General features: G+C 42.2%; 1 protein-coding gene across 1 annotated transcript; it reads left to right on the top strand.

Moving 5' to 3' along the window:
* Positions 1 to 2,312: 2,312 nt before the first annotated feature.
* Positions 2,313 to 14,303, top strand: map2k2a (mitogen-activated protein kinase kinase 2a). Its single transcript, XM_003451310.5, has 11 exons — positions 2,313 to 3,078; positions 3,277 to 3,487; positions 5,188 to 5,334; positions 5,495 to 5,572; positions 6,576 to 6,627; positions 9,445 to 9,569; positions 10,166 to 10,379; positions 11,656 to 11,720; positions 11,814 to 11,875; positions 12,414 to 12,459; positions 12,574 to 14,303. The coding sequence occupies exons 1-11, from the start codon at positions 2,990 to 2,992 to the stop codon at positions 12,682 to 12,684; spliced, it is 1,200 nt and encodes a 399-aa protein (XP_003451358.1). The 5' UTR covers positions 2,313 to 2,989; the 3' UTR covers positions 12,685 to 14,303.
* The last annotated feature ends 1,131 nt before the right edge of the window (positions 14,304 to 15,434 follow it).

Raw genomic sequence — 15,434 nt, 5'->3', positions numbered from 1 at the left:
AAGTGAGCGCACTTTAATTCTTAGAAACTTGTACCCCCTTTAGCAGAAATTATGCCAGCATTGCATTTGTCCCCATTCTGACTAAAGCTTTGACGCCTCTTTCAGTTGCAGGATTATTGAGGGTTTTATTGCTTTTCCGTCCCATTTCAAATCCCTCCATTATATCACCGTGATCTCCAAAATTGCATAGGCCAGTCTTTTTTTTCCCTGTATTTGAGTCGTTCCCTAGATTTGTTTGTATGCACAGGATCATTACTCTGAAAGGTCCACTTCCAATCCAACTTCAATTTTGGGTCTACTGGCCTCACATGTACTTGAAGCATATTTTGAAATGTTGAGGAACTCACAGCTGAAAGAATTCATGAAAGGAATTCATTCCCTGAGGCAGCAGAGATGCTTTAAACCAACCCAGCACTGTGCTTCATAACAGCTGCAAGCTTCTTCTCTCGAGGCCACGTGTCTGCCCTCATGTTTCCGTTGCCAACCAGTGCGTTGATTCCTCTGTGGGGAGAACATTACCCCAAAAGACCTGGGCTTGCCTCATGTTTTTAATGTCAAACACTAGTTTAATAATCTAAAAATCTCTTTATTATAGTGGGCTTTAGGACAAACTGCTGGAAGAGTTATTTAAAGATGCTGTGATGAAATTCTGGTGCTCTGGGCCCCTACTCTGATGGACCAGCCAGTTCTGGACACATTATTGGTCATCTGAAAAAACTTTAAAAAACCCGAATCTAACACAGTCACCCACAGCTTTAGACATCTTTAGAGTTTGGCAGGTTTGGTAATTTATGTGGAACTCTGAAATCTATGTGTTAAACGCTGGGCAGCACTTATTTAGTGTGATTGATGTGTCTTTTTTTCAGTTAGTTTGTTATTAAGATTAAGCAATCTCTTTTATGTGTCATTTATCTGATCAAGTGACCTTTAATAATAAGAACATGTCTGCTTGGAAGGAAGATCCATCAACTACAACTATATTTTGTAAATATTTTAATATTACAAATTTCATTGATGAGTTTCTTTTGATCATAGTGATGTTGAACTTGACTACGATATATTAAAAAGTCACAGCAGATCACAAGACTGTCAGGATTTTTTTCCCACAAAAGAAACACATGATAAGTGCTCCTCTTCTTTCTTCTGCTGTCTTTAGAGGTCACTACAGCAGATCATCTCTATTCCTACCCTAACCCAGCATCCTCCTCTGTCACCCCAGCCCTCTGTGTGTCCTCCTTCACTTCATCCATGAACCTCCTCCTCTTCCTCTACTGACTCCATATTCAGCACCTTTTGTCCAGTGTATCATTATCTCTGTACATGTCCAGATCATCTCTCTAACTTTATCTGCAAAGCGATCGACCTGAGCTGTACCTCTGATGTACTCATTTCCTGTCCATAACCAGATGATAGTGTGATACTTATTATATATAGTGTTCTGTCTCACAGTTCAGGATGTTAGTGCTGAAAACTGAGCCATCTAAAAATGGTATCTGCTTGGTTGTTTATACCATATATTTTATTGATGAGTACGAGTACTCAAAAAAAAACAAAAAACTTTTTTGCACAGGAAATCTGGGGAAACTTGTGGTATTTAGTGTTTGTAAAAGACAAAAGACAATAACAGAGAATGATTCAGTCATTTGATATATTAACATTAGGCCATAGATGACCGTGGTTTGTTTTTCCACACGGGTACACGTTATATGAAACATATTTATTTTAATAGAAAGCTCATGCCAAAATAGAAGATCTTTTTGATTTTTTGACAAGATGACTCTAAAGCCACTCAATCGAATTTGACCGGTAGAGCATGGCCAAAAAAGACCCCATAAAATATTAGTGTATATATGGACATTTTTCTAAAAAAAAATCATTTTTTAAACTGTAAAACCTACAACACTCCGGCCCCCGCCCCCCTTCTCAAAACTCTGTCAAATACAATTTTTTGCGATGTACAATTAAGAAGAAGAAAATCGCTCCCAGGTGGGGTCTTTTATATTTTTAGTTTCATATCACGATCGTTTCTGATTTAAGAATAAATGAATCTTCACTTGAGCCTGTTATTGTCAACCACCGCCAGCAGATGGCAGCAAACAGTGCCCGCCTCTTCTGTTCTTGTGTGTTTACTTATTACTAATAAATACACAAAGCTGCACAGGGCAGATGACATATGGTTAAAATGAGCTTGTTCCTCGTTAACAACAACGTACTGGAGGTGTTACCACAAACTGCATATGTCATACACCCTCCCACCAATGAGATTTTTTTTTTTTTTTTGCATATCTCGTATCAACTTGTCAAAGGCAATCTCGCGCTATTTATCACTGGCTCTCCCTCTTGGTGTCAGGTCTGATGCTGCAGGCAGCTGCTTGCTTCCTGTATTAGCCGCTTGAGAACCCCACACCCCGGACTGTATCACGGACGGATTTACTTTTCGTACCCCGCCCTCTCGCTTAGGGAAACAAGCCGAGTCGGTGTCCCGGTGTAGCTGCCGGTAAAAGCGTGGCGGGCGGCCCCGTGTGCTGTGAGAGGCGGCTGCAGGTTCGGACTGAGAGGCGCAAGGCACGATTTTGCAGGAGGTAGCGCTAGTTAGCAGCAGCAGCAGCTAGGTGGCTAATGGCTAGCAGCAGCAGGTAGAAAACCAAGAAGAAGCTGAGTGACAGAAATGTCTACACCTCGAATTCTATAAGTCAGTTAAACCGAAGAAACTGTCTGACTTTTAAAGAGCACATCGGGGTGATAGGTTTTACCAGATTAACAAAGTGACATGCTTCCGAAAGTGCACTAACTTAGCTAACGTTAGCTAGCCAAGTTATACTAGAGCTGATCCTGTTGCTTTTTAAGACTGACTTTCACACGAGGGAAAGGTGAGGCTAGCAGCAGCCCAGTTCACTGCAGTTTTGTGCTTCTTTTTTAATTTTTTTTTTGCCTTTTTCGTTAATTTATTTTTAAATTTTGGACAAAGTCGATTCGGGTTGTTATTGAAATGGGCCCCAAAAGAAAACCCGGTCCCCTTAACATTACGCCCATTGGAGAGGGACAGGCCACCTCCAACACCATTGATGCTGCATCTGAGTAAGTAGCATTGCTGTGGCTTATGATTACTTGTGTTAAACCACTGAATCATGAATTGCTTTGTCCTTATACCGAGTTAATTGGCTGTTACTGGAGTTGCACAAGATTTCGTGTCTGCACCACCGTATAAGGAGGTGCATATGTTAATTCTCACTCCTTTTAAGGAACTCGGCTAAACCAAATGCCACCTCCTTACAGAGCCAACCTCGAGGCCTTACAGAAGAAGCTGGGGGAGCTGGACCTGGATGAACAGCAGAGGAAACGGCTGGAAGCCTTTCTCACCCAGAAAGCCCAGGTCGGGGAGCTGAAGGATGAAGATTTCGAACCCATATGTGAGCTAGGCGCAGGAAACGGAGGGGTGGTCAACAAGGTCCGCCACAAACCCTCGGGCTTGGTCATGGCTCGGAAGGTGAAGAATGATGATTGTTTAACAGCTGTTCTCCAAGTGAAAGTAAAAAAAACTGCATTCCACTTAAAGTCTAAGATGTTATCAGTGCACCAGGTCTGGAAACGCCTCTTTCTGGAGAAAGACAAGGGAACTGAAAACAATAAAACGGTTACAACAAAACGGTTAGTTTTGAAGGCAAGTTCAGAAAGAAAAATGCTTCAGGTAAATGTCAACGATGCGCCTGAGGTATTTTATTGGCAGCGCCTGAGCTGCATAGCTCAGCTTATCAAAGAGCGCCGACACATTTTTTTTCCACTGTGAAATGTCTTGTTTATGTTACTTTCACTTTTTTTAAACAACAAACCCCATTGGCGTCCTTATCACAAGTATCATCTTATCTTGTGTGCTTTTACGCAAGATATTTGCCATTATGTTACACTTTTTAAAATTTTCTTTCACACTATCAAAGTGTAGATTCATACACTAAATACTTATCTCTTAGTATTTATCTCTTTGTGGGTATTTAAGCATGAATGTAGTAAGTTATCCAGACTTCATACAGATGTGGCAGCAGCAGTCTAAGCGAGCTCAGGCTCGAGGCCTGTGGATGTCAGTTGAACCTTTGTTGAAAGTTCTTCTAAACTGGAGACATTCTGCAGAGATTATGGTCAATGTGGACATGATGGTGTTATGCAGCTGCTGCAGATCCTTGATGTGAATCTCTGGTTTCACAACATTTCAAAGGTTCTCTGTTAGATTGACATCTGGTGGCTGTTGAGGCCATTTGACTGCAGTGAACTCACTGTCATGTTTAAAAAAAAAAAAAAAAATAGTTTGATGTGATCTTTGTGACATTGCATTATCCTGCTAGAAGCAGCCATCAGAGGATGGTACACTGTGGGCATAAAAGGATAGACGAGGTGAGCAGTTATAGTCATGTAGGCTGTGGTGTTTGAACAGTGTTTATTTGGTACTAAGGGACTCAAAGTGTGTGAGGAAAATGTCCCCCACACCAGCAGCCTGGACCATTGATACAAGGCAGGATGGATCCGTGCTTTCGTGTTGTTTACACCAAATGCAGAAATCAAGACTCATCAGACCAAGTCTTCTACTCTTCACATTTGGTGAGATGTGCAAGTTGTAGCCTCAGTTTCCTGTTCTTTGCTGACAGGAATGGCACCCGCTGCGGGTTCTTGTTGCTGTAGCCAATCTGCTTGAAGGTTCAAAGCATTGTGCAGTCAGAGATCTTCTGCATACCTTGCTTGCAATGAGTGACTATTTGAGTTACTGTTGCCTTCCCATTGACTCAAAGCTCTACGCCCATTGCATCAGCAAGGCATTTTTGCTCAGAACTGCTGCTGCTCACTGGATGTTTTCTCTTTTTTGGACCCTGGAGATGGTTGTGTGGGAGAATCCCATTAGATGAGCAGTTTCTAAAATACTCAGACCAGCCTGCCTGGCACCAACAACCATGACAGACATGTTTACAGTCACTTTAATCACCTTTCATCCCCATTCTTATCATCTGAACTTCAGCAGCTCGTTTTGACCACAAGTACATGCCTAAATGCACAGAGTTTCTGCCGTGTGTTGGTGATGAGCTATTTGTGTTTTAATGAGCAGTCGAGCAGGTGTGCCTAACAAAGTGCCACAAGTGTAACTGCATCGCCTGCATGCAGCTTCATTAAAACAGTATTTCGTTTCTGTGTTTTTCTCGTCAGTTGATCCACCTGGAAATCAAACCTGCCATCAGAAACCAGATTATCAGAGAGCTGCAGGTCCTGCATGAATGCAACTCGCCCTATATTGTGGGCTTTTATGGGGCCTTCTACAGCGATGGAGAGATCAGCATCTGTATGGAGCACATGGTGAGAGACAAAGATTGTTAGCTGCGATTTCTGTGTGAGACTGGAATCGATTTTTGTGAATCACAGCATCTGAGAAATCTTATGTTGTGCAACACACACGTTCCCACAGAGCTACATGCAGTTTTGTCTGTCTTAACGTGGGCTGTTTTGGTCTCTGCAGGATGGTGGATCCTTGGACCAGGTTCTTAAGGAAGCCAGAAGAATCCCAGAAGAAATCCTTGGAAAAGTTAGCATAGCTGTACGTACGCCATTTATGTTTTACTCTTTTTCTTGTTTGTTTTGTGGCTTTAGGTGTTTATTTATAGGCTGTAAAATGTGATTCGCTTCAGAAGTCTTCACACATGACCTCTGTCAGGAGCGTCTGGCCTGATAAGTTTCTGAAATTGTTCTTGATCATGTGTAGCACACAGCGGGTCACATTCTCACTCTGGTTTGGACGAGTGCGCTCCCTGATCATTTGAGGCAGGACTCACTGCATTTATGTTCATTAGAATATTTTCTGCATTCTTTCCGTAATCTCCAAAAATCAGAGCAGTCAGACTCTTTGGGAGCTGGTGGTTAAAGTGTCGACTTTGTCGGACATTCACGTTCTCACATGCACCTCCCGTCAGATAATGTTTAGAAAGGTTTACGACTGGAGGTGATATGTGAAAATAACTCTGGACTCGAGGACTTTAAGGCCTTTCTGACCACAAAGCAGATTTTCTGTTATAACTGAGAAGTTCATACCCTATTTATTACAAAATGTTAAACATGTCCACTAGGGTAAAATGAAGAAATTCAAATATTTTATATCCAGAAGATCAAAGGAAAACTTTTACAGTCAACATTGATCTGTGATATGAGATGCTCTGCACAGCACTTACGGTTAAGAGACAGTGACCGTAGTCACATACTGAGCTAAATGAATCCTCTCTGTCCACCTGTAATTGTGGACAGCATATGGATGTATGCTGGTTGCTGAAATTATGACCACAGAGCAACTTAATCCAACACCTTTTTCTTTTTAAATATAGTTGCTGTTTGAATTTGGCAGCAATATAAACAAAAGGGTTGTGCCTATTTTTGCATGTGTGCTGCTCTTTGTGGTTGTGCTTGTGGTTATGATGTTGCTCAACTAGCTGTGTGTTGTCCAATAATGCATAAGTTCAATGCACAGCAGAGTCCCGTGTGTGTGTGTGTGGACTCCTAGATTGTATGTCTGTAAACTGAATGTTTGGGGTGTTTTTTTTCCTTTACAGGTGTTGAGGGGATTGGCATATCTGCGAGAGAAGCACCAGATCATGCACAGAGGTAATGCTGTTCTTGAGTCCCAGTAAATACAAATACAGTTGTGGTCAAAATCTCATTTGCAACACTTTCAAATCTCAGCAGTATAATAAATCCCAAATATGGAGTTTATGAAATCACTGTGTTACAAACAGAATTATTTGGCGCTGGATAAAATATAAAAAATGTGGCACATCAGCCTCATTTGACAATCGGTTATCGGTGTTTTTGTGGACACTTCTTACAGATGTCCAGGAGAGATTCAGACCATGGATTATAGTTTCTATAAGATAAAGCTTTTTGGACGTTAGATCTGATCGGTATTTCCGGACGTCTGAACTTCTTTGGTTAGTGTAACCACTTGAAATGCGCCACATCCAGTCAACGGGCGCCAGTAGTATCTGTACTTCTTCATTTGAATTTGTATTAATTGTCTTCATGGCTCTACCTTCACATGCGTCAGCATCTTAAGAGCTTTAGCACACTTGTGCACATACGAGACCAGGTTTTTCTCTGCACACAAGTGAGGACACATGGGTGTGCTGTTGTGAAAATTACTGAGAAAGGGAGCAGCAAGAAGTGCATCGTGCAGTGAAGTTTCAGTGCTACAGGGTCGGTGGTACTCCAGGACAGAGTTGTCTGTGAGCTCAGGCGGTAATTACAGCCTCTCAGATGTGATTATAGAGCAACCGCACCCTGTTGACCCCTCCCTCCGCGTCTCCCTCCATCTTTCTCCCGCTCTTTCATGCCATTTCTTTCTCAGCCTCTCCTCACGTGTCCTTGGTCGGTGGGAGGGGGTCATACACCGCAGAGGACAGATTGCAGGGCTCAGTCCTACACCATTATTTTGCAGGATGTTTTTCAGCGATGAATTGGATATGTGGAGGACTGGGCTTGTTTACAACAGGGACTCAGCAAGAGCTGGGAGCTCTGTACATGCCACCCGTGGCCTGCATGGAAGACTGTAGTCCTGCTTTCAATATTTCTATGAAGCATGAACGATCGGTATTTGTAAGAAGCAGTTTTCTATCCATCGTGGAAAACGTAGGTTCATGGTATTGTCTCACATAAAAACTGGGACACAAACAGTAGATGCACGGAAATGTTTTCCCTACATGTATCACAGTATTCTTGTAGCAGGGAATCACCAGAGAATCGCTTTAGTCGTTTTTATTACTGCAAAGTGAAATTGTGAAGCGGACAGGCTGATCGGACAGCCTAGTTCAACTTGTGTGGACGAGCATGTATGGACTACAGTGCTATTGCACACATTTTGAATGTGAGACATGAGTCACCAGTCATCTGTGAGATAATGAGCTGTTATAGCCACATGAATCTGCAGGCCATGATGTCCATGCGTTGCAAGTAATGCAGTCTTTTATGCTGCACTCTTTCCTCAACTTTGAGCGTGACTTCTCTCCAGAATCCAGGAAAGGCTGTGATGGGATAACATGTGATAGCGTCATGCTTCTGAGTTCCAGAAGCTTGAGCATGTAAGAGAAATCCACAAGATGGATTGTGTTGCTTTCTTGGCTCATTCTGAATTGGAAGATACCAGGATGCAAACCTAAGTATGTCGAGTGTTGGTTGGCTTCTTCGGTTGAACAGATTTAACTTTGCCGTGGTCAGCTAACGTTATCTCAGGATGGCCGAACGTGAGATGAGCCTTTGTGTTCATAGTTTTCTCAGAATATTTTTAACGTTCGTAGGAAACTTTTTTTGCTTCTTTGTCGTATCATGGTGAAATCTGAAAAATAAGTGCTCACGTTTAATTTAAATGTGGCGCTTTTCTGATGCTTCTCATCAAAGCACAGATTTTTATTATTCTACCACTAAAAGATTAAATTCCTATTTAGAGGTTACATCATAAACTATTGATATTTGGTGTGCCTCTTTTAATTATCAGGCAAAATATCAAAATGCTGTGCTCTCACTTCCTACTCCACACTCATCCCTCATGTATAAGCACATAATGCTAGTTTAAGCGACATTAAAAGTCATGTCATTCTGTCAGTCATACTTGGGTCAGATTTATGTTCCTTATAGCTTCAATTATCCCCATGATGGAGAGAAAGAAACAGACAAAACAAAATAAAAGCGGCCATGATAGATGTGCCTTTATTGTCATGTGCAGTTTTCACGAGAGCAAAGCAGAGAAAGGTGACCTGGGGCTCGTTCAGACATGAAGCAAGGGGGGTTTACAGACAAGTTCACAAAGCTCTATAGAGTTCAGTGCAAAAAGTTTTAGGAAATTAAGATGTTTAAATCCTTGCCCATGTCGCAGTACCATAGGGTAACTAGAGACATAAACAGCCAGAGTCTTAAAGAATTGTCTGGGGGCAACAAAAACAACAACGTGCAGCAGCTGCTGTAGCCTCCACATCTTTACGTCTTCGAGCAAGTCGGGGATTAGGCACAGAAATGCACAGAAAAACCATGTTATCACCATGTCTGCAACAGTCTGCAACAAACACACTGAAAAACTGTGTGTGTGTGTGTGTGTGTGTCTAGGAGTAATTATTCTATTTTTAAAGGTACAAATTGGTCACACCAAGTATTCATTTGTTTTCCTTGTTTTCTGCACTTTGTATAAAAAAAATGTTCATGGTATTATTTCTGAAAATGACAATTCCTAAATGTTTTGCACATAAGCGTGCAAAACATTCAGAACCTAAAGAAACAGCAGTCTGTTTCTTTAGGTATAATTTAGTAATAAATCTGTGCCTTCTCTTGCATACAGAAACTTGTAAGGAATGACAGATGAGACACAGCATGAAGAAGAGCCTCTTCTTGTAAATGTAATGCGCATTTGTTTTTGTCCATGTCCCCTCTGCCATGTAGACGTCAAGCCCTCCAACATACTGGTCAACTCTCGTGGGGAGATCAAGCTGTGCGACTTCGGTGTTAGCGGCCAGCTCATAGATTCCATGGCCAACTCCTTTGTTGGAACGCGCTCCTACATGTCGGTGAGTCAGCTCTGCGCGCCTGCGCCCCCACCCCTTTTCCTCTGGCCCTATCCCCACTTTCCTTCTCCACTCTTCTCACATGGCTCTTGTTCTCTGGTCCCACCCTCTGCCTTCCTTTCCTCTGGCCCTCCCTCACTCCCCTGCCAAGAACCACGGGCTGTACCCAGGAAGGGCTCTTTGGCAATGAGGGAGGCAACTGTGCTTGAGCTTTCTTGTCCTTTCCCCTCACTCTTAGACACCTGGTGGGTGCAGTGCCAAAAGCTGCTTGTGTCCCATCCTACTCCCAAAAAAGCACCTCTGGTGCAGAGAAGCTTGCCCTTTGATTGCAATTCCTAAAACACACACACACAGGCACGCACACACCTGTCCTTGCTCACCCCTAAAACAGTCCAAAGTTGCTGTCCACTTCCTGCCAAACCCTCTTCTCTGTCCTCTTGCCCTAACCACACCCCACCTCTGCTTGCCATAACACCCCCCTCCTCTTCTCTTCCCACTCCTCTCCTCCACTTCCTGTGCCTTCCCCGCCCAGCCCTCTCTCCTGCCTGGCGTCTTGGCTTCACCGGCTCTCTGTGACGTAGTTATGTGTTTCTCAACAGCCGGAGAGACTGCAGGGCACTCATTACTCGGTTCAGTCTGACGTGTGGAGCATGGGTCTGTCTCTGGTAGAGCTGGCGATTGGCCGCTACCCCATCCCCCCACCAGACGCCAGAGAACTGGAGGCCATCTTCGGACGGGCCGTTATGGATGGGGCTGAGGGAGAGCCTCACGTCAACATGCAGAGGCCTAGACCACCCGGAAGGCCTATAAGTGGTATGAAGGGCAATAACACACACACACGTGCCTATAAACTTATGCAGATTACTTGACATTAGATTAGATTTGAGCTCATATTATGCTTCGTGGGTTTTCTCCTCCCTTTAGTGTCTTGTTTATGGTTTTGTGTATGCAAAAGATTTGTGAAGTCCGCAACGAAGGGAGTTACACTCTCCCAAAAGCCAACATTGCTCCTAATCTTACCGAGGCCAGTGTGTAACACTTTTCCATAATGCTTGACTAGCAGCTACTCTGGCGTGGCCTCGTGCAGTGTATGAGTGGATGCTTCACAGTGAACTCTGAAATATCTTAGCCGCAAGCAAATCGTGGCAAATTTTCTGTTGTTGGCTTTAAGAACAAACATTAGTCTTTATGCACTCCTAGCATCTGAGGAACTGGAAGCCCAGTGGGTAAGGTTTTTTTTTTGTTTTGTTTTTTTTGACAATCCTGTCCTCACAGCAGTGGAAAAGTTGGCATGTTAATTGGCAGTTTTGGCTGCCAATTAACATGCCAACTTTGACTCTACTTTGACTGTATGCTCAGAGCTGACTCACAGGTCACAGCTATGTCAAAATCATAATGCAATGGACAATCAGAAAATGTGGAAATTTGAAGATAGTGACTTTTGACAGGGTGAGGATTAGCCTTTTGTGCAACTGGGCTGTCTATGTTCACACTTCCAATGGTATACATGTTTTTAACAAAACCCCCACAGTGCATTCATAATTCAGCAACAGTAATGCCTGAAATCGTTTTCATGCATTAACCTGTCTGGCGTCCACAGGAGAAAAGAGCAATCCCGTTCTGGTTGTGTGGTCCAACTTTGGAATTTTGAATAAAGCCAAAAACATCTTTATTGATCCTCATAGGTAAACACATTCTCTGCACTTAACTAGTCTCTAGCCTTGCTGAAGAGATTTACACGACAGCTGAGTCGTCCAGTAGAGATGACTGGGCTCACAGTACCTAAACTTAACCATTTAAAATTATTTTTTTTTTTTTATGTGCAAACTTGAACTTTACATCACAATTCCCCAAATACACATGCAGACTTCAGGAATGATTACTCAGCCCTGGTGTCAGCTGTTGGTGTCTGCAACAGAGTATAATGGCTGCCTTAAAGAGACAAGCGCTCATACAGAGATTTTGGCAGCACAAGAGCTGCTGTGTTGTTGTACAGTTTGAGAAAATGCACAGTAAAAATAAAACTAAAGCATGTAAATGTATTCTAAAGAAGACTAACCAGAGATTGTGTCTGTTTCTTTTCCCACAGGATCTGCGATGGACAGTAGACCTGCCATGGCCATCTTTGAACTTTTGGACTACATTGTCAATGAGGTCTGAGCAATGTCTGTTTTTTCCACAGTATGACCAAACACTCACATCTTTCCTCAGTCAGTGTATAATCTTGAACTCTTGCTTCCTCCTCAGCCACCCCCCAAACTGCCGCTTGGTGTGTTCACCAGTGACTTCCAGGACTTTGTGACAAAATGGTGAGCACCGAATGTGACGTTTCCCTTTCTTTTCTGAGCTCATAAAGAATTATGAAAGGAAGCTATTCAGAAAACTGTGACATTTCCAAATTGCTTCACACACCTGTTGCAAGAGTTGTTTGTAATTAAATGCATGCATGTAGTTTTTGTGCTTGTGCAGGTTTGAGGTGGTTGGGAAACAAGTCAGCACCACACTCTGATAAAGATCCCGTCTGGAATAGTGATAAAAATAAAGTTTTTGCCTTAATAGTCCAGAACAGTATCTACTTTTCTTTACCTTTAAAAAGTCTATGAATACGGAGATATTGTTTCAGATAATTGCTGCACATGTTTCTACATCAGTCTTGTGTAAAGTGTATAATGCACTGCGGCTGATGTCAAAACTACTAAAGAAAATGCCTGCATACACGGTAATTTGTGTTTTAAGGTGAACTCTGAAACCGAACAGGGCCTTCTAGCATCTAACCCTCTGCATATACAGGGGGAGGAGGATATATTTCACTTATGTTTAACATATTTATGTCATTTTTGTCTGCAGTTTGATTAAAAACCCAGCTGAGAGAGCAGATCTGAAGATGCTCATGGTGGGCCCCTAATATTTATTTTAATTTTATCATTTTTAATCTGATACTTAACCCATCTGTTTTTTGTTTAGTTTTTTTGATAACAATAAAAACTGAAGTTTCATTTTTCCTTAGAGTCACACATTCATCAAGCGATCAGAAGTGGAGGAAGTGGACTTTGCTGGCTGGTTGTGCAAAACCATGGGCCTCAACCAGCCCAGCACTCCCACCCGCGGCGCCGAGTGACCAGGCTCCCACGCTGCCCTGCCACGTCTCGGGACCTCTGTGCATACACGTGCATATCCTGTACGTGTACGCACAGAAGCTCTCACACATATTGGCACTTTTTTCTTGTTGCTATAGCTTCAAACAGTTTTTGTTCCCCCTCCCCAGTTATTTCTTCACCAGCAGCAGGGCCCATTGAGTCATTGTACTGTAAGACCACAGCTTCACCACGACAGTGTTGAGAGCAGCCACAGCTCATTTTTCCACACTGCTACAGAGGATGTAAAGCACTGAAGGGCTGTCAGTGTGTCAGCTAAATTTGCATTGACAAACTTATTTTGTATTGTCAGATATTCTGTATTAACCTTTTCTATGGCAATGGGTGATGGCTTATGGGACTGTATTTTATTAAATAACCTGCTGTAGAGATTTGGTGAAAATCGTAGGGAAATCCAAGCATATTATCTACTTGCAAACTCGCGATTGCTTTTATTGAAGGTAAATGCAGCTACTTTAATTAGAATCATAAATGCTAAAAGGTTCTCTTGCAATTACCTCCAATATAATAATCGAGTTTGAGAGTAGAATCCAGGGCAAATGAGCGTGTAAGGAGTCATTTTCATTTTTTTGGCAAATGAACAATGTCACAAACCAAAGAGGGTACTCACAACTACTACTTCTTTTTTTTTTTTCTGATGGTTGATCTTTTTCTTGTGTGTAGATTCATGAACAGTATGAAACTGTAATTTGAATGTTCTCATTTTCTTAGTCAGTGATCTAAGTGCTGATTGACATCATTTCTTCAGCATTTATTTCAATTTGCATCCCACACTCGGTCTCACATGGGAGGACACACATGCCGTTATATGACAAAATGTGTTTGACATTGAGGAAACAAATGTATTCATGGGACGATATAGCATGGTTTATTATCTTTCTAATACTGTATGTGTATTTGGTTTCCCAATTCATGATGGGGATGATTAGGTGGTGTTTTTATCAGAATCCTGAATCTGCAATGTTTAAGAGATTTCAATCATGTTGGCTTATTTGACATTTTCTTTCTCTATGTTGTCTGTCTGTACTTTCCCCCTGAGGTGTTTATATTTTCACCGTACCGCTACATGTGGCGCTCTGAGCTTTCTCCTTGGATGCAGCCAACCCGGAGGCTAGCTCTTGAAAGATTTCGGTTGAATTATTGCTAAAATGCTTTTCCTTGTGATTAAACCCAGTTAATTTTGTTAAAAGTACAACCTCACTTCAAGTGGGACATCAGACTTCTCAAGTCATACAAAGGGTCTGACCAAGCATTGTAACCCAGGTCAGTATTGGTGGTGGTTTTACTTGCTATCCTGCTGTCTTGCTAGAGCTCTTGTATTCTCTGCTTATGGCTGCCCTTTCTTATCCCCTCCCCCCCCCACCCCCCCAATAATGTGCATTTGTAAAGAGCAAAATGGATGCATTGTCACCTGTATGTGTACAAAGCTATATACAAAAATTACAGTACTATTTTGCAGTCTTAATACACAAATCCTTGATTTATGTAAATGACAAGAGTCATTTTATTATAATATAAAATGTGTTGGGTATGGTTATAATGTATAAAAAAAAAAAAATTAAAATAAAACCTATTTGTGAATGTACTGCAACATTTCCTTGTCATTTATAGCAGACATTAAAGTCTGCATTATGCATCCACACTGGTTGGCCACTTTCTTAGGTACACATTGCTAATTCTGAGTTGGACCTTTGTTAAATTTCACACATGCCTTAAATAAAGAAACTACAAATACTCATCATGGGTTAGATTATGGGACATATTTACATGATGGTGTCATGCAGTTCCTGTAGTCATGTTCTACTGATTCCCAAAGGTGCTTTATTGGCTTGGTACCTTGTGGCTTTGGAGGCTATGGAGTGCAGTGAACTCGTGCCGTTCAAAAAAACGTGTTGGGATTTTTAACATGGTGTGTTATCCTGCTGGAAGCAGCCAAGATGAATACACTGAACATGGTTGGGAACAACAGTCAGTCAGGCTGTAGCGTTTCAGCGTGGCCCAAAGTGTGCCAGGTAATGACCCCCGTGTCCCCCCCCCACACACATTTACACCACCACCAGCAGCCTAAACTGTTAACGGCAGGATTCTGACTCTACCATCCGAATGTTGCAGCAGAAATCCAGACTTATCACAACAGGCAACATTTTCCACTCTTCTGTTGCCCAATTTTTGTCAGTTGTATCCTCAGTTTCCTGTTCTCAGCTGACAAGAGTGGCACCCAGTGTGGTCTTCTGCTGCTCTAGCACTGCTAAGTTTTGTGTTCACAGATTTGTCTTCTGCACACCTTGGAAATTAATTAGTTACTTTTATCTTCCTATAAGCTTAAAGTAGTCAGGCCTATCTCCTCTGACATCAAAAAAAGGGTGTTTTCACCCAGATAACCGCTGCTCACTAGATATTTTCTCCTTTTCAGACCGTTCTCTGCAAATGATGGTTGTGTGGGAAATCGCAGTAAATCAACAGTTTCTACAGAACTCAGACCAGGCTGTCTGGGAAAAATCACCTTGCCATGTTCAGTCAGTTAAATCGTCTTTCTTCTCCAACCTGGTGCTCGGTTTGAGCTTCAGCAGCTTGTCCTGACTATGACTTCTTTTCTAAATGCACATGTGATTGGCTGTTTAGATAAAGAGGAAATGAACAGGTGTGTAATAAAACTGCCTGTGAGTGTAGTCCCTTTAATTTGAATAGCTAAGATATGCAAACTATGCAGCCA

The sequence above is a fragment of the Oreochromis niloticus genome, linkage group LG23 (assembly GCF_001858045.2).
Source record: "Oreochromis niloticus isolate F11D_XX linkage group LG23, O_niloticus_UMD_NMBU, whole genome shotgun sequence".
Classification (NCBI taxonomy): domain Eukaryota; kingdom Metazoa; phylum Chordata; class Actinopteri; order Cichliformes; family Cichlidae; genus Oreochromis; species Oreochromis niloticus.
The sequence above is the reverse complement of the archived record's forward strand: the minus strand, read 5'-3'. Positions and strand labels throughout refer to the sequence as shown.

Bases quoted from the DNA above. Each gene is read 5' to 3' on its own strand.
- map2k2a (XM_003451310.5), top strand. From the start codon at position 2,990: ATGGGCCCCAAAAGAAAACCCGGTCCCCTTAACATTACGCCCATTGGA. The intron at 3,079-3,276 runs GTAAGTAGCATT...ACCTCCTTACAG, and splicing joins ACCATTGATGCTGCATCTGA to AGCCAACCTCGAGGCCTTAC. The intron at 11,721-11,813 runs GTCTGAGCAATG...CTTCCTCCTCAG, and splicing joins TGGACTACATTGTCAATGAG to CCACCCCCCAAACTGCCGCT.